Source organism: Peromyscus californicus, unplaced genomic scaffold (genome assembly GCF_007827085.1).
Source record: "Peromyscus californicus insignis strain IS unplaced genomic scaffold, ASM782708v3 Scaffold_12__1_contigs__length_115047231, whole genome shotgun sequence".
NCBI classification, from domain to species: Eukaryota; Metazoa; Chordata; class Mammalia; order Rodentia; family Cricetidae; genus Peromyscus; species Peromyscus californicus.
This window is the reverse complement of record NW_026294413.1, coordinates 58,541,902-58,559,362: the sequence shown is the minus strand read 5'-3', so window position 1 is coordinate 58,559,362 and position 17,461 is coordinate 58,541,902. Positions and strand designations below refer to the sequence as shown.

Here is a 17,461-nt window from a genome sequence, read left to right as displayed (position 1 = left end):
GCCTCTAGCAAATGTAAAACAGGCAACTAGGAGGACTTAGTAACATTCCCACTTCTGTTGATGTTTGGTTTCAATTACAACAGTAATCCTCCACTTTGAACCCCCCCCACCAAAAAAAAAAAAAAAACAAACGGCTGGCTGTTTCCTCGTGCTGTGCCAGGAAGGTGTGTTCCAGACTCTGTGTTTACACTTGGGTAACTCCGGAGACTACCTAAGTTACCGCTTTAATCCCGAAGCCCGCACTGAGCTGCAGGACTAGCACATAGTGCCAGCCCAGAAATGGCCGGCACAGAAATGGCCAGCCCGTGTCACACAAACATGTGGATGACTAAGTGGGTAAGGGGAATGGGAACGGGAACAAGCCAGCCCTGCCGTTTCCGGAATATGGAATAAGATTTGTCAAATTTACAGATCGAACACTCAACATAATAAATAATACTAAAGAACGACAATGAGACGAATTAGGAGGATCCCCCCCTTAGTATTTGTTCTGTTGAATTTTTTTCTTCTCGATATGTTGTTCAGGCAGGCCTTGAACTCAATATGTAGTCCAGTCTGGCCCTCAACTTGCAGTCCCCTGCCCCACCTCTCGACACTGCTGGGATTCCTTGTCTGTGCCACCACATTTGACTTCTAATCTTGCTTTCCAAAGCAAAGCAAAGCAAACAAACAAAAAACCCTACTGACCTACATCAGTCAAGTTGAGCAAGTCTCAGTAACATCTGCGTGTTTCACACAGCGCACTCCCAGGTCATCTGATACCATCCCTCACAGAAGTCTCGACTCCTCCATCACCTTTCTTCTCAACACAGAGCAGTGGGCCAAGCCGGCACTCCCACTCCGAGCCTAGACCCTGCCACCGCATGTGACAGTTGTCTTTACGTCATTAAGCTTACCCTGGCTCAGCCCGGCCTAACGGCCTCCAGCCTCTACCAATGTCGCATGCGCAGCGCATTTCTGTAGCCAACTTCATCTCAGCCATCATACAGAGGAGAGATGGGAAGAGCAGCTGCTTCCTCTAACTTACAGCAAACCACAGAGCTCAGGAATGAAAAGCATGAGGCCTAGGAGGCTGCAGCCATCATGTCGCTAACAGGTGAGCACCAACATCAAAGAACTCGAGGCCATAGGGGCACTGGCTTGCTCACTCACTCACTGAACCAATGGGAGGAGCCAAAAGGAAGAAAGGCAGGGGGTGGGAGTTAAGGGTAACAGTGAACTAGTTTTCATTCATAACTTTAACTGAGGCTAATGCGGCACAAAAGCGGCACGTTTCACTTCATGAGACAAGTCTGTTTGAACTTTTAAAAGTGTGTCCACGAGCCCTAGTGAAACAGCACAAATTAGAGGTTAGCCTCCAGGGAGATGATGCACACAAAGACCACACACAGCACCGAGAAAGCGCTGAACAGTTAACGAGCTGGGCTTGGTGTGCATCTCTATCCCGGTATGCAGAAGACTTGGTGTGCATCTCTATCCCGGTATGCAGAAGACTTGGTGTGCATCTCTATCCCGGTATGCAGAAGACTTGGTGTGCATCTCTATCCCGGCATGCAGAAGGCTTGGTGTGCATCTCTATCCCGGTATGCAGAAGGCTTGGTGTGCATCTCTATCCTGGTATGCAGAAGACTTGGTGTGCATCTCTATCCCGGCATGCAGAAGGCTTGGTGTGCATCTCTATCCCGGCATGCAGAAGACTTGGTGTGCATCTCTATCCCGGTGCGCAGAAGGCTTGGTGTGCATCTCTATCCCGGCGTGCAGAAGACTTGGTGTGCATCTCTATCCCGGTATGCAGAAGACTTGGTGTGCATCTCTATCCCGGTATGCAGAAGACTTGGTGTGCATCTCTATCCCGGCATGCAGAAGGCTTGGTGTGCATCTCTATCCCGGTATGCAGAAGACTTGGTGTGCATCTCTATTCCGGCATGCAGAAGGCTTGGTGTGTATCTCTATCCCGGCATGCAGAAGACTTGGTGTGCATCTCTATCCCGGTATGCAGAAGACTTGGTGTGCATCTCTATCCCGGCGTGCAGAAGGCTTGGTGTGCATCTCTATCCCGGTGTGCAGAAGACTTGGTGTGCATCTCTATCCTGGTGTGCAGAAGACTTGGTGTGCATCTTTATCCCGGCATGCAGAAGACTTGGTGTGCATCTCTATCCCGGCATGCAGAAGACGGAGGCAGGAGGAACACAGACTCAGGACCAGCCTGGGTTACAAATGGCAAGTTCCAGCCCTAACAGGAAGCCTCTGCTTTCCAACCAGTAATACTGCTCAGAGGCACCGCATCCTGAGACCAGCGCAGCCTGGCCTAGCTTGCTACATGCTTTACACATAGTTACTTTACAGTTTCAACCTTATGCATTATATATTTATACCATTTACTCATAAGCAATCTTATGCCTTTCCAGGAAATTTGGGCTTGGTACAAAAGAAAGGCTATGCATTAAATTACAGCTGGAAATCCTAACACCTACTTCTACTTTGAGAAGCATTATCAACAGAGCCCTTGATGACCCTGACACCTGCCTCCATCATGAGGGTCAGCCATTCCAACTGCTGCTCTAAATACCTGCTTCCCTCAAGCAGGAAGCACAGTCAAAATATTCAGCCAACTAGACTGAAATCCTCTAACTTGAAATTCTTTCTTTTTAAACTAACTAGGAAAGACTGCATGCTACTACAGACAGTGTGTTCGAATGGCCCATTTGGAGAGTTTCTGGCACTTCCAGCTAGGTTTCGTATTACTGCAATGGGCTGCCCAGAAATCACAGGGGACTAACTCATTTCCCACCAGATTAAAGAAAAGATTAGTTCTGGCAAGTTCTCTGCTGGATTTCAGTCATCGCTTACTGGAAGTAGGAAGCCGTGTGAGGAAATGTGTCTTACAAAACAGCACACTTTAGAACAACTCAACAACACCCATCTCAGTCACTGCTCTTCTGCTGTAAAAAGACACCATGACCAAAGCAACTGTTATAAGAGAAAGTGTGTCACTGGGAACTGCTTAAAGTTGCACAGGGTTAAAGCCATTGGCGTCGTGGTAGGGGGCATGGTGGTGGGCAGGCAGGTATGGTGCTAGAGAAGGAGCTGAGAGTTATATCCTGATCCACAGGCAAAGAACAAGACACTGGGCCTGGTGTGGGCTTTGAAACCTCAAAGTCCAACCCCGAGACACACCTCCTCCAAAAAGGCTTCATCTCTAAATCCTTCCCAAACAGTTCATCAATTGGGGACTAAGCATACAAATGTATAAACCTACAGGGACCATTCTCATTCAAAGCACCACAGCCTATAACTAAAGAACTGAGAGAAAATGCAAACTTTACTTGGTGAAGTCTCTCAGAGAAACCTCCCCATTTAAAGAACATACACTTGGTTTTTTAATCACATCATGCTACTGCTGCTCTGAAAACACTGCAAAAGTAGTGAGGCACACCTTTAACCTCAGCACTCGGAGGCAGAGGCAGGTAGATCTCTGTGAGTTCAAGGCCAGCCTGGTCTACAGAGTGAGTTCCAGGTCAGCCAGAGCAAACTATAGTGAGACATGTCAGAAAAAAAAGAAAACCCTTTTAAAAGAATGACTTTTCCAATGACATAAACTTTTAAAAATTGGACTAGATCCAGACCCCTTTCTAGACAAATCATCCCCAAAAAACTCGAATTTTCTCAAGCAAGCATCTAGTAATGCACAGCCCACCAGACCTTTTGTCCTTCTTTGTTCGTTTTTCTAGAGAGTAATCACAGTGCAGCCAAGTGCTTGGTGGTCTTAAGACAAAAGAAATGGAGTGCATCCCTCTCCTAGATGGCTAAGTGTAGTACTATAGGCAGACATGCAGAGTCCTGAGAAACCACACTCTCTCCTACACACTAATGTGTCCCCTGTATTCAGGACTCGGACACAGTAAAGCATTAGTACAGCTGGCAAAATACTCTAGAAAAGAAGGTTCAAAGTCTTCAACTCTCAAATATCAAAAACCCCAACGCCAGCCTTCCAGAAGCTTCCACTGTACCCTGCAAGAAGACCTGTGTCATTTCCCAGTCCTTTTGGGAGCACTGAAATGGAAGGTTCTGGACTGGAACATGCTTAAGCACAGTTCCTGTTACTCCTCAGTCTTGGCAAGAGCTGGAGAAGGGAGATGGAGACACTAAACACAGTGCCTACTGGGCCCTGAGAGCTTCTTCTGACTTCTCTCATCAATAGGGAAGATGCCTGAAGGGTAACTGAGGGAGGGAGCTTTGTGAACCTGCATGGCTCCAGCATCACTTTCTATTGTGGAGGCACCAGGGAGTCTTAGGACATGCTGGGCAGTAATGGAACCAGCAAAGCCTGAAAGGCAGCAAGCAGAAACTTCACAGGGAAAGGAACCTATAAGGGTTTATAAATAAATAGATAAATGCGCTATACCAGCATGTAAAAGGCCCTGGGCTCAATCCCCAGCACCAGGAGCAAGTGTGTGTGCACGAGCATGTGCATGTGCATGTGCATGTGCATGCATGCATGCATACATACATACACGCGCGCGTGCGCGCGGACACATACACACACACACACACACACACACACACACACACACACACACACACACACAGAGGTACATGTATATTCACCTCTGCTACTAGTGAGGGAGCAAAACTGATAAAAGCTAGAAAAGGCATTTAAGAGTGTGGTACTAGTCCGCGCAGTAAAACGTACTGCTCATTTCTATTACCATGATGGGGACACCAATGTCTGGCCACAAAAGGTCCTCCGAGGGCAGCTTGGGAGAGTTCCACACCACCACTACCTTGTTCAGGTAGGGGAGGCCGTTGAGTCTCTCCAGGGAGTTCATGAGCACTTCCTCTCGCTCATAGGTCAGCATCACAACTGTGAACTGCTCCCTCGGGACATTGCCTCCAAGTGCTGCCTGGAACTCCTTGCCAGAGCCCCCAGCCCCGCCACCGATGGGCCGAAATCCAGTCCCTGAGCCCAGGAATTTGGCCTCAGAGGGCAACACAGGGTCAAAGGGTGTGTGTGGGAAAAGATGGAAAGGCCCGGGTGCAGAGTTCCAGCTACGGTAACAGTCTGTAACAGTCAGAGTAAAGTTTCGGAGGTATTTAGGTGAGGCATAGGGCGGTTCTGTCTCTACCGGCCCCAGGTCCAGGTCCCCATTGTCAGCCATGTTGGGGTCAGTTCCTGCTGCTTTTCCTGAACGATGGGGGATCTCAGCTGCTACCTCTTCCCGGATGGGAGCAGCTGGGATCTGGATGCGAGTCCTAATCATGGCCAGCACGGTATTAAAAATACTGTCAGCCGTGGAGAAGTAGGTCTCCCAGAGAAAGCGGCCTTGCCGCCTCATGGCCAACAGATCACTGTCCGAAAGACTTCGTAACAGGAAGTGAACCTCTGTAACTCGCGGCTTGGGCACCACCAGGGCAGCCTCATTCCACTCCAGCATGTCATGGTATGGGAGCTGTACCTGCTCCCCCAGTACAACCGGCACAGCTCCCACTTCCAGGGCCTCGAAGAGCCGTGTTGCACACCCGGATGAGATAACCAAGTGCGGGTCCCCAGGAGTAATGATGAGGGCGAAGGTAGAGAGCTTCAGTAACTCCAGGCGGTCTTCCCGCTCCCCACAGAGCGCCCACTCAGTGGGCAGGCTGGCCTTCGGCTGGTTTTTGCAGGTAAATTCCACCAGCACCTGATCTAACTTGCTGTCCTGCACAGCCTTCAGGGTGGCAATGATCCGGTCGTCATAGTCAGCTGGCGGGTCGCCCTCCATCTCTTCCTCAAAGGAACGGGCCTCCTGAAGGCTAGACCTCAGGGACTCAATCTTCTCACCCTGGAAAGTGAAGAGATACTTGCGCTTAACCGGCACCTGCGGTGGGATTTCCATGAAGTTGGGTTCAGACATGGCATGGACAAGTGGTGACACTACCAAGTCAAAGCCAGGCCTGTACTGGGCAGCATAGAACGTGGATTGGGCCACCATGGCCCGGCCTGTACTGATGTTGTACAGTAAATTCTGTGTGTCCGACTTCCGGGACAGGTTGATGATGACATGGTTGTGCCCATCCGTCCTCCAGTGTGGCAGAGCATACAACTGCTTCTCGAGGTCGGCGGGCCGCAGCACGGCAGGCTCCTGCATCTCTCCCACTAACACCACATACAGGCAGGCAATGGCTGCGTTTTCTGTGACATACACATTGGCTCTCGCTGTAGCCTGAAAGGCCTGCTTGACCAAAGGGTCCAGGTAGCTCCCAAAGGCAAACTGGTCACTGTCATAGACATAGACAGGAAAGCCAGAGGTCAGAGGACAGCGAGAGTAATCAAAGCAGTTGTGTAGCCGGCAACCCCGAGTGACCTTGGGGGGCGGGAGGCCAGCATCATCCTTCTCGGGGAGCAGTCGGATGGGCAGGGACAGTTTGGGCTGGTTCTGGGCCATCAGCTCCTTGTAGGAGTGCTCTGTCTGGCTAATGACGTTCTTGAGCTGCAGCAGGTCCTGCTTGGCATTCTCTATGCTCTTCTTACAGGCTTCAATCTTGAGGTTTAGTTTGGCGATTTCACTGTTCAGCTCTTGCCGCTTGGCTTCTAGCTGTAGGAGCTCTTCGCTCACAGACTCACGAATCCGACAAAGATCTAGAACATGCTTTACCTCACAGAGCTCGTTGCCAGCCCGAGGCCCAAAGATGCGCTTGCCGGCTTCATCTGCCTCATCGAGAGTGGTGAGGTAATAGTGAGCGATGAGGGGGAAGAAGACCAGGATGATGAAGAGTGTAAAACTCAGCCACGTCAGCCGGATGCGATTGGACCAGCGCAGCATACAGGTCTGACCACCATTCCCCACTCCCCCATTCCGCAACATGGTATAGCCTGTCATGAGTTCTCCGTGGCTCTTGCCCACTCTGATCACGTTGGATCACTCGCCATAACCATGAGTTTGTTTGTCAAAACTCAACCTCTTTTTCACTCACAAGTTCCTGGAAGAGTCAGTGTGCTTCCTGCACAAGGCACCAAATAAAATGGAAATTTCATTTTCCTCGGCTGTGACTCAGAAGGTCTCGAACCCTAGTCAGGCAGATCCTAAGTACTTGCTGTTGTCATCAAATAGAAAAAGGTACCACATGGCTGATGGGATGGAAAGGAAGAGATCCATGGTGTTAAAATCCAGGGAAAAGGCCCCGGGCTCGGAGGGACCATTCTAACTGCCATAACGTTTATTCCTTGGCTTTGCTGCCCAGCCAGTAGGCATAGCTTCTATTCAAGTCATGCAGTGACTGGTAAAAAGAGCTGGCAGTTGGAAATGCCAGCCCTGTCCTCCATGTCACTACCAACAATCAGGCCTGCAAAGGAAGGAGAATCTTGTCAGTCTTGAGAAGATTATATTCAAAGCTCCATTCCCATCCCACACGCCAGTCCCTGCACAGTGGTTACTACCTGAGACCTGGGCACCTCAGGAGATGAGGGGAAGCAACGTCCATCTAACCTTGGTCCTTGCCTGACATGAAAGTCTCCTTGTGAACTTCTCAACACAAACAGCCCTGAGAAGCTCAGTTTGTTAAATTTAGACTTGAAAAGCGTTGAGGGCTCTTTGAACTTCACCAGGAATAGATAAAAGGTATTCCCCAGTTTGCTCTATTTACCTCCCATTAGCAGACATCAGGCACTCCTTAAAATAGAAACAGTGACGTGGTCTTTCAGAGAGAACAGTATACTTAGAAACGAGAGGCATCGTCCTTCACCCTTCAGGAATGGACCTGCTGTCGGCCCTCATATTCAGTGACCTAATCATGCAAAATCAAGATGAGTGCATGCAGAGAACAAGGTATTATCGTGCTATGAAATTAAGTAGAGACTCTGCATTCTGACCCAGCACCCCAGTTCCCTCACCAGCTCTACAAGCCCAACATATAGAAGCTTCCTACCTACCTTCCCTTCAAACTGGCATACCCAGAAGTCAAGTCATACTACTCTGTGCCAAAAAATACTCCAATTCATTCTGTCACTTCTTCATACACACAAAAACACATTCACAGCCAGGGAGGGTGTATGTAGGTAGCATTCGGGATGAGGCAGGAGAATCTTGAGTTTAAGGCTAGCTTGGGCCTTAAAGGAAGCCTTAAGGAAGACCCTGCCTCAAAAAAGAAAACAAAAGTGTATGTGGTACAATGTACTCTTGACATACCTAACATATGTCAAGAAGAATTGCCTAGCATGTGTAATAACCCTTGACTTCATCAAACTTTACAGAGTCTAAGAGACAGTCTAAGGAATAAACAGCTGCAGAGCATCTGTCTATCTTGTCAAATCTGTGAATTCAATGCCTGGAAGGGGGATGGGAAGAGACAACCACAGCAGGAGCACATCTGCAAGGCAGTGCACTGTCTCACAGAGGCTCAGCCACCCCAGCCCCCATCTTTGCTCCAGATGTGCAGCTGCTAAAGTCTGATAAGGTCTTTTCTACTCTTAGGTTAAAACAGAAAGTTGACAACAGTCTTACTAAGGTTTAAGGAGAACAATTGATCAGGATGACCAAGAGTAAAACAAAATCTACCCTTGAAATACGAAACTTGGAAATGTTAAACTTGATAAACGGGCTGAAACGACGGCTCAGCAGTTAAGAGTGCTTCCAGCTCTTGCAGAGGATCCCAGCTTGGTTTGCAGCACTCACATGGAGTGGCTCACAACCGCCTGCAACTCCAGCTCCCAGGGATGCAAAGCCTCTGGCCTCCACAAGCACCCATACTTGTGTGCACAAATCCACACACAAATACATAATTTAAAAATAAAAATAAATCTTTAGGGCTGGGTGGTAGCATACACCTTTAATACTAGTGTTCAGGAGGCAGAGGCAGGCAGATCTCTCTGACCTTGAAACTATCCTGGTCCATATAGTGAGTTTTAGGCCAGACAGGGCTATATAGTAAGACCCTGTCTCAAAAAAGAAAAATGAAAACAAATCTTCAAACTCACATAAATAACATCTAGTCAAACATCCCACATCAAGACCTGCATTTCTTGTTTGTTTTGAAGACAGAGATTCACTATGTTGCCCTGGCTGTCCTAGAACTTGCTCTGTAAACCAGGCTGGCCTCAAACTCACAGAGATCCACCTGCCTCTGCCTCCTGAGTGATGGGATTAAAGGCATGCACCACTATGCCCACCCAACTCATGATCCCAATTTCCGAAGCACCCACATTATCCTTTTACTTAAATGTTTGTGCTCCTGCTGTAATGCTGAGTAAGGAAGAACAGAACAGAGAAGACAAGACAGAATCCAGGCCCTGCAGCCAGTCCTTCCCTGCTCACCTTATTCGGTTCTTCCTTTCTCTGCTTTATGTAGTAGCATTATGCTGCCATACACGATTCTTGAAATAGTTGACAGCAGAGCTTGCTCTCCTGATTTAAAGAGAAAATAGAAAGTGACTGTAAAGGACTTTCTTTAGTCTTTCTGAAAGGGCTTCCCCTGCAGATTCAGCAGTCACAGAGCAGACTACCAGGCAGAGCTCTTCGGAGTGAGCAGGTACTACCTACCCCAACAAACACCAAGACAATGGGGAAGTTTTTCACAGGCAAACTACTTGGGCAGTTGTTGCTTGCTGACATGCTAGAGAGTATAAAGCAGACTGCTATAAAAGGTAGGCAGGGGTTGGGGATTTAGCTCAGTGGTAGAGCGCTTGCCTAGCAAATGCAAGGCCCTGGGTTCGACCCTCAGCTCAAAAAAAAAAAAAAAAAAAAAAAAAAAGGTAGGCAGTATACAAGGACTTTCAGAAGCTTGCACTGAGCTCTTTGTAGGTGAGATGATGTTTGCTCCTAGAATAGAGTTCAGGACAAACAGGAGGCAGGAGACGAGCATCTCGAGGCATAAATGAACCAGCATCAGCCGTGAGCCAGGCGTGCTGGCCCACCTGCCATCCCACACGGGATAAGCAAAGGCGGGAGAACCCCGGGTCCCATGCATGGACGACAGTACTCCCAGTGCGCCCAATGTATAAGCAGAGCTGACAATGGAAACAAATGTTTGAATGGAAACCAACGCTGATTCTAAAGAATTTCATCCACTAAGTTCTATCTCATCCACCAGCATGAGCCAAACGAGCAATCAATGGCCAATGGCATGGACTCTGCCTCCTAAACATCGACTTACAGTTTTCTAGAAGAAAAAGAAAAGAAACGCTTTTTTTTTTTTAACTTTCTTCTGTTACTCGCTCATCCAGAAGTAAATGCCAACACAACACTAAGGCAGAGTGATTTCCAGCGGTTCTCAGTGCAAATACACCGTGCATCCTCCTTATCCTCGCCCGCCACGGCCCTAGTGCCCACCTGCCCACTTCCCCATCCCTGCCTGCCCCGCTCCACCCCACACTGCAAACTCGTCAGTTTCTCCCCCTTAGGGATGCTGTGTGGCCTCTCACTGCACTGCCCCCAATACCCAGTTTAGCCATCACCCCACCCCCACAGCCACCCCCTCACCCCCCACTCCCCCACTCCCCACTCAAACTGAGCTACACTGCCACCTTTCAGTTCACCCACACCATGTTCTGTACTACCCGACCACCCCATCCCTGCTGGTCTCTGAAATACTTCTCCTGGTTGCCTCCCACGCCTCGGGCCCACTTTCTTGACACTCTCACTTTAGAGTGCCTTTCTTAGCCCCGGACACTTTCCCGCATTGGTTAACTTTTCGACTTTCTCTTTTTCTTCTTTCTCCTTCCTCCTCTCCCCTCCTCCTTTCCTTTCCTCCCCTCCCTTTCTTCTTTCCCACCTCCCACACTAAACCCTACTCCCTGAGAGCAGGATCCTAGTCTGCTCAGGCCTTGCCATGTCACCACTGTGTCCACTGGGAGTTAATGAATGAACTGTGTCACTGATCACTTCCTCAGTCTCTTTCCCTAACTTCTACGGAAGGACAATTTTAGTATCCCGCCCACATCTTTGACTCATGTTCTTTTTCTGTCTTGGGGACATCCAGTCTTCCTCCTACCTCATACTTGAAAGTATTTTGGAAGGCTCTGAGCATCATCTGTTAATGAATCCATCTGCTTTCATGATGTCAAGTATCACCTATGCTCAGATCTTCCTAGAAGCTACACCTTCAACACCTGCCTTGCTGCTCGGTACCCTGCCTCTCCTGAGGTCATCAGTCACTTCCAGGACTTCATTTTCCAAGTATCTTTTAGTTCCGCCAGCCAGAAACAATGTGCTATATTCAGGAAAGACAGAGACCTCTGGGCAGCCAGCCCTGGATGGAACTCCACAGTTAGGTGCCCATTTTACCATCGGAGAGACAGTGTTCCCATCAGAAAAGCGACAGTGCTTTTGGTAGAAGTGTTACAAAACCCAGAGACAGCCTGTAAACACTACCCTTCGGAGTGTGCCACATAAAAGGTTACAGACTGGCTACAAGCCTCAGTTACTTTTCGGTCTCCAGCTCCTATGTCTACATCTGGTCTCCTGCCAACCTTGCCATTTTTATTGCGATCATAATACATCTGCAACAGCGATTTGCAATACTTTTTGCACTTTCCCCCTTTTAATTATTATTCTGCCTTCACCCTAGTTTAGCCCACAACAACCATAGTCTACCAACTTATCCTGTGTATTAACGAATTCGGTATTTTAAAATCTCACTTAGCGTGCTGTAGCTTGAATGTCCCTGGCCCATCCTTCAATTCTCCAATCCCCTCTTCTACTACATCCAGTCTACTGATGACTGCAGCTCATGCACTGATTTCAGAAACAGGATTTTTTTTAAGGCCATGTCACTCTCTTACTTAGTATATTTGTAAGAATTAAACTATTAGCCTGGAATGACGGCAGGTGCCTGCTACTTGGGAGGCAGAGGAAGGAGGACCACTTGGGAGTTCAAGACCAACATGGACAATGTATGCACACTCTCATCTAAAGATAAAAGTAGCTAGGCACACAAGCACGCACACGCCTTTAATCCCAGCACTCAGGAGACAGAGCCAGGCGAATCTCTGTGAGTTCAAGGTCAGCCTGGTCTACAGAGTGAGATCCAGGACAGGCACCAAAGCTACACAGAGAAACCCTGTCTCGAAATACCAAAAAAAAAAAAAGATAACAGTAATTAAAATTTTAATATGATAATCCCAACTAAACCACCTGTAATCTTAATTTCCACCATGAAGGCAACACAGCCAAAGGGCATTTGCCAAAGCCAGCACTATGTTTTTTGAATGTTCAACCTCAAAAACTATGAGTGAGATCAAGCCGTTCAAAACTCCAGGAGGACCAGCAAGGACCTCATGAAGCCCCGCCCCTCTCAGAGGTGCTTGGGCTGCTGGGATAGAGATCAGGAAAATGGCCCTGTGAAGCGGCCATGCTTTGGTGGCTGGCCTATGCACAAGGGGACAGCACTGACTGGGCTCTGGGATGAAGAGAAGACATGAAGCCGGAAGGATGTGGAGGCTGGTAAGATCAAACACACTGTATTTATGTGTGAAATTCCCAATGAACAAAAAACTGTGAGCTAACTAAACCTCTATTTTCTACATTACTCAACCGCAAGTACTTTGTGTCAACGTCAGGAAAGAGACTGATATGGTATTGTGAGTAACCTAAAGATGGTTTAAAGCATATAGCACAGGAGTTCTCAGCCTGTGGATTGAGACCCCTTTGAGAGTCAAATGACCCTTTCACAGGGGTAACCTAAGACCATCGGAAACCACAGGTATTTATATTACCGTTCATAACAGTAGCAAAATTACAGTTACGAAATAGCAAATGAAAATAATTTTATGGTGAGGTCACCACAGCACGAGGAACTGTATTAAAGGGTCTCGGCATCAGGAGGTTGAGAACCACTGATATAGCAGGATGTGCCAGTATATGCAAATGCTATACCATTTTATGTAAGGAACTACAGAATCTAGCACAGTCCCCCCTCTCACACTAAGACCAACTGTATTCTATCTGTCTTCCTTCGTGGTTACCCTTAAAATGTAGAGCATCATCTTGCCCTAACCAAGCTGAAGCTTCCTCCACTCAGAGCACTGCCTGAGTTAACCTGCATCAGGCATCGGGCGGCCCACTTCAGTTCTAGCCTCACAGTCCTCAACAGAGCTCACGCTGGTTTGGGTTCCCTCACATCCATCCTTTCCAGTTTCTGTGCTCACATTTTCCGGTCCTCTTCGGGCTTCACCTTCCTTCCGGTTGTTGCTTTCTTCCTGACACACCATTTTCCTTCCCCACCACACTGTGGAGAACCCTCTGGATTTATCACTGTCATTACAAAGTGAGAGGTCAGTCCATGTGTATGTGTACCTCGTGGTCTGGTTGGGTTGGGTTGGGTTGGGTTCTGTATGTGGGTTTTTTCTGCATGGGGTGTGGGGTGCAGTACACATGCACATTCAGGGGCCACAAGTTGACCTTGGGCGTATTCCTCAAGCTGACCTTACTTTTGGGTTTTTTTTTGGGGGGGGGGGTTGTTTTGTTTGTTTGTTTTTGAGACAGGGTTTCTCTGTATAACAGTCCTGGCTATCCTAGGACTTGTTCTGTAGACCAGGCTGGCCTCCAACTCACAGAGATATCTGCCTGCCTCTGCCTCCGAGTGCTGGGATATAGGCATGCGCCACCACCGCCCAGCTCTGATCTTACTTTCTAAGAGAAGGTTTCTTACCAAACCTGAAGCTTACCATTAAACTATACTGGCTGACCAGCAAGCGCCCAAGGCCCCTCAAACCTCTGCCTCCCCAGCATGGATACATGTCAGCATGCCACTGCACCTGGCTTTCCATGAGTGCTGGGGATCAAACACAGGCTCTCCTGCTTGTATCGAACTACGTCACCAACTGAGCATTCTCCCCAGCCCCATGCTCTGCTGTTTACGAGTGGGAGTTTTATTAACATTCTGAATCTGGGAGCTCCTGCCGCTCACTAACCCAGAAATCTATTACCCACAGTCTCTGAATATAGCCCGCCTCTCCTCCCTCTCTCCCACTTGAGTTTCTATCTGACACCTGTCAGAGCCTATTCCGGCCTCCACACCTTCTCATCTCTTTCATAACTTTGCCCTTTGTGCTGCCTTCTGGCAGTTTCTCCACGTCTGTCTAGTTTAGGAATTGGGAAACTTTCAGCAGAGGGCCAGACAACTAATATTTTAGTATGTGTGGGGGTCACATAAAATATCTGCATCATATTTTAGTCTTTTAAAAAGGGGGAAGGATCTGGGGAAATGCTCAGTGGTTAAGAGCACTTGTTGCTCTTGCAGAGGACCCAGGTTCAGTTCCTAGTACCACACAGTGGCTCAAAACCATCTGTAACTCCGGTTCCAAGGATCTGATGCCTTCTTTTACCCTCCATGACACCAGCTGTGCGTGCATGTGGTACACACATACGTAGAAGCAAAATACTCATATCCATAAAGTAAAACAAAGCTTTAAAAAATTTAAGACAGGGCTGGAGAGATGGCTCAGAGGTTAAGAGCACTGGCTGCTCTTCCAAAGGTCCTGAGTTCAATTCCCAGCAAACACGTGATGGTTCACAACCATCTATAATGGGATCTGATGCCCTCTTCTGAAGTGCAGACATAAATGCAGACAGAACACTGTATACATAATAAATAAATGTTTAAAAAAAATTTAAGACAACCCTTTTAAAATGTTGTTCATTCTTACACTGTAAACTATGAAAATCAGACACTCCCTAAGCACAGTGATATACACCATTAATCCCAGGACTCGAGAGACAGGGACAGGTGGATCTCCATAAATTCAAGGCCAGCAAGGCCAGCCTGGTCTATAGTAAGCTCCTATCTCAAAAAAAAAAAAGCAAGCCGGGAGCCAGATGCAGCCCACAGGCCACAGTCTGCAGCTCTAAGTAGTCAGCTGCCCCCTGCCAGCGTCACTACTCAGCCTACCTCTGGGCTTTCGTTCTGACAACTATTTCAAGTCTCCAGAAGCCCCATTCCTTCCCTTTGTAACAGTACCTACTCCTTGTCTTCCTGGCTCACCTTGTTCTAGCTGCTGATTCTTGCTCATTGGATGGTAGATGCTTCCTTTGTAATCCTGTACTCAGTCTCTTTGGGGGTGTTTCTTTCTGAGGAAACTCCATGCACCCCTCTAGAACAGTCTGTTGGATAGCCCGGCCTTATTATCAGCCTTCAGTTTTATGTCAATTTCTCAACCTAGAGATTCTCCCCACCACACAGCAATGATAAACGTGAACACAAAATCCACAGACAGGAAACCACAGCCATGCTTTCTCGGTGGCTATTTCCTCTTCTTGACAACCCACAGTCTAGGCTAAGAGGGGCATCTGTGTGCCTGTGGCATGGGCGCTCTGTCCCCCTACTGCTGCCCTGGATACTCGGCCCTTTGAAGATCTATCCTCTTACACGGAGTCTCAATCCTCCTGCTCACAAACTCGACGGCGACACCTCCGGTGTGGTTGCCCCAGCATACTGGCCAGATTCTTAGAGTCCAAGCCCCTGCTTCCTACCCTTCACTTGTCTGTTTTAAGGAGAAGTTAGCTCTCCTTCTTGACTACATAATATGCATTCTGGAGGGAAAGACAAATGCTATTTGGCCAAAGGCAGAGAGGCTCCTTTATCCACGCATACATGCTTACAAAACTAGGGCACCGTATGTTCTCTTTTGCAACCTGATTTCTTTTTTTTTTTTTTCACTTATATTAAGAGCTGTTAAGTCAGACATGGTGGCACATGCCTCTACTCCAGAGGTGGAAGCAGAAGATAAAGAATTCCAGGTCGGGTCTGAAGACAAGCTCAGTGGAGGACCTGAGCTTGGTTCCCGTGTCAGTGGCTCACGATGGCCTCTAACTCTAGGTCCACAGGATCTGATGTCCTCTTCTTGCACTCTGAGGGCACTGCATTCACAGGCACTCGCATGTACGTGGACACACAATTTAAAAAGAGTTTAAGGTCACCCTTAGCTACAAAGGCAGTTTAAGGTCAGTAAGGGTTTTTTTAAAAAATGAAAACAAAAACCCCTCTGCTCTCCAACCATGACATCCTACCACAAAGGCACTAGTAGTTGAATACCATCCATATACAGACATCAGTAGCTGAATACCATCCATACACAGACATCAGCAGTTGAATACCATCCATACACAGACATCAGCAGTTGAATACCATCCATACACAGACATCAGTAGTTGAATACCATCCATACACAGACATCAGTAGTTGAATACCACCCATACACAGACATCAGTAGTTGAATACCACCCAACAGGCCACCGTTCATCCCTGGGCTGTTTACCAGAACTCTCTGCAGCCACACTGCTCTGTCCCCGTGCCAACAGTCCAGTGTGCCTAGTCTGAGACCGCTTTTCACCAGGTCTGTCCACTGCTCAGGGTCATGCATGGTGCTCTACCTAGTCTCCCTGTTCACTGCCCCTCAGGGTCTCCTTCAGGACTCTCACCGTCCCACCCCACATGGAGAAGAGGGGCTCAAGCTGTGTTCTCTCTCAAGTCTCACTCCCCAGAGGACAGTCCTCCTGCCACCAACCCAAAACCTATAGCCACTACCCTTGGTGGCCACTTTAAGTCTTAACAGCTTCCATAAAGTTTCTCAAACTACAAGGGACCGCCAAATCCCTAAGATCCCACTGGACTCAATTTAGTATCACATGGTTCAAAACTTAGTTCATTTCAACTGTTTCTTTTTCAACCAGATTATAAACTCCATAGAGAAACAATTCTTTTTCTCTAGTTGTTAAATCTCCCTTAGAGATGGTAGCTGCCACTAAAAGACTACTCAAACTCTCAGCCGACATTTTCATCTCCAGACAATTCTGAAATTTATATCCTACTCCCTCTCACTTCCTTCCGTCAACTCCTGCTCCTCTTCCTCCCCCATCACCTCCTCCCCTGTCACCTCATCCTCCTGTCACCTCATCCTCCTGTCACCTCTTTCTCCCCCATCACCTCCATCCCTGTCACCTCTTCCTCCCCCCATCACCTCCTCCCCTCTGTCACCTCCCTGTTTCCTCCTCCCCCTTCACCTCCTCCTCCCCTGTCACCTCTCCTCCCCTCTGTCACCTCCTCCTCTCCCCTGTCACCTCCTCCTCTCCCCTGTCACCTCCTCCCCCCTCTATCACCTCCTCTGTCAGTCATCTCCTCCTCTGTGGCTACCTTCTCTAGCAGTCCTTAACACACAGCCAACTGCTAAATTGGCAGCAATGTATTCTGCTCTCTCAGACCTTGCTTTCAAGAGTTTATTGATATATTCACATCATAACCATTCTACTTAACTTTTCTTCCTGTAAGAATAAAGCTCTGAGGCTGGGCATGGGCTGGTGGCGCATGCCTTTAATCCCAGCACTCGGGAGGCAGAGGCAGGTGGATCTCTGTGAGTTCGAGGCCAGTCTGGTCTACAGAGTAAGTTCCAGGAAAGGCTCCAAAGTTACACAGAGAAATCCTGTCTCAAAAAACAAAAAACAAAATAAAATAAAATAAAACAAAACAAAAAGAATAAGCTCTGAGATTCCTCACC

General features: G+C 48.0%; 1 protein-coding gene across 6 annotated transcripts in view; it reads right to left on the bottom strand.

The window, feature by feature from the left end:
- Nucleotides 1–17,461, bottom strand: part of Extl3 (exostosin like glycosyltransferase 3) — a 95,741-nt gene that overhangs the window by 18,366 nt on the left and 59,914 nt on the right. For 2 of the 6 annotated variants that reach the window (XM_052732937.1, XM_052732935.1), the window contains exons 2-4: nt 9,288–9,377; nt 7,621–7,761; nt 4,710–7,320 (exon numbers count right to left, since the gene is read on the bottom strand). In XM_052732937.1, coding sequence (XP_052588897.1) covers nt 4,710–6,857 — 2,148 coding nt within the window. In that variant the 5' untranslated portion in view covers nt 6,858–7,320; nt 7,621–7,761; nt 9,288–9,377. The remainder of the gene's footprint in view (nt 1–4,709; nt 7,321–7,620; nt 7,762–9,287; nt 9,378–17,461) is intronic. The other 4 variants (XM_052732934.1, XM_052732933.1, XM_052732939.1 and 1 more) reach the window with 3 other exon arrangements.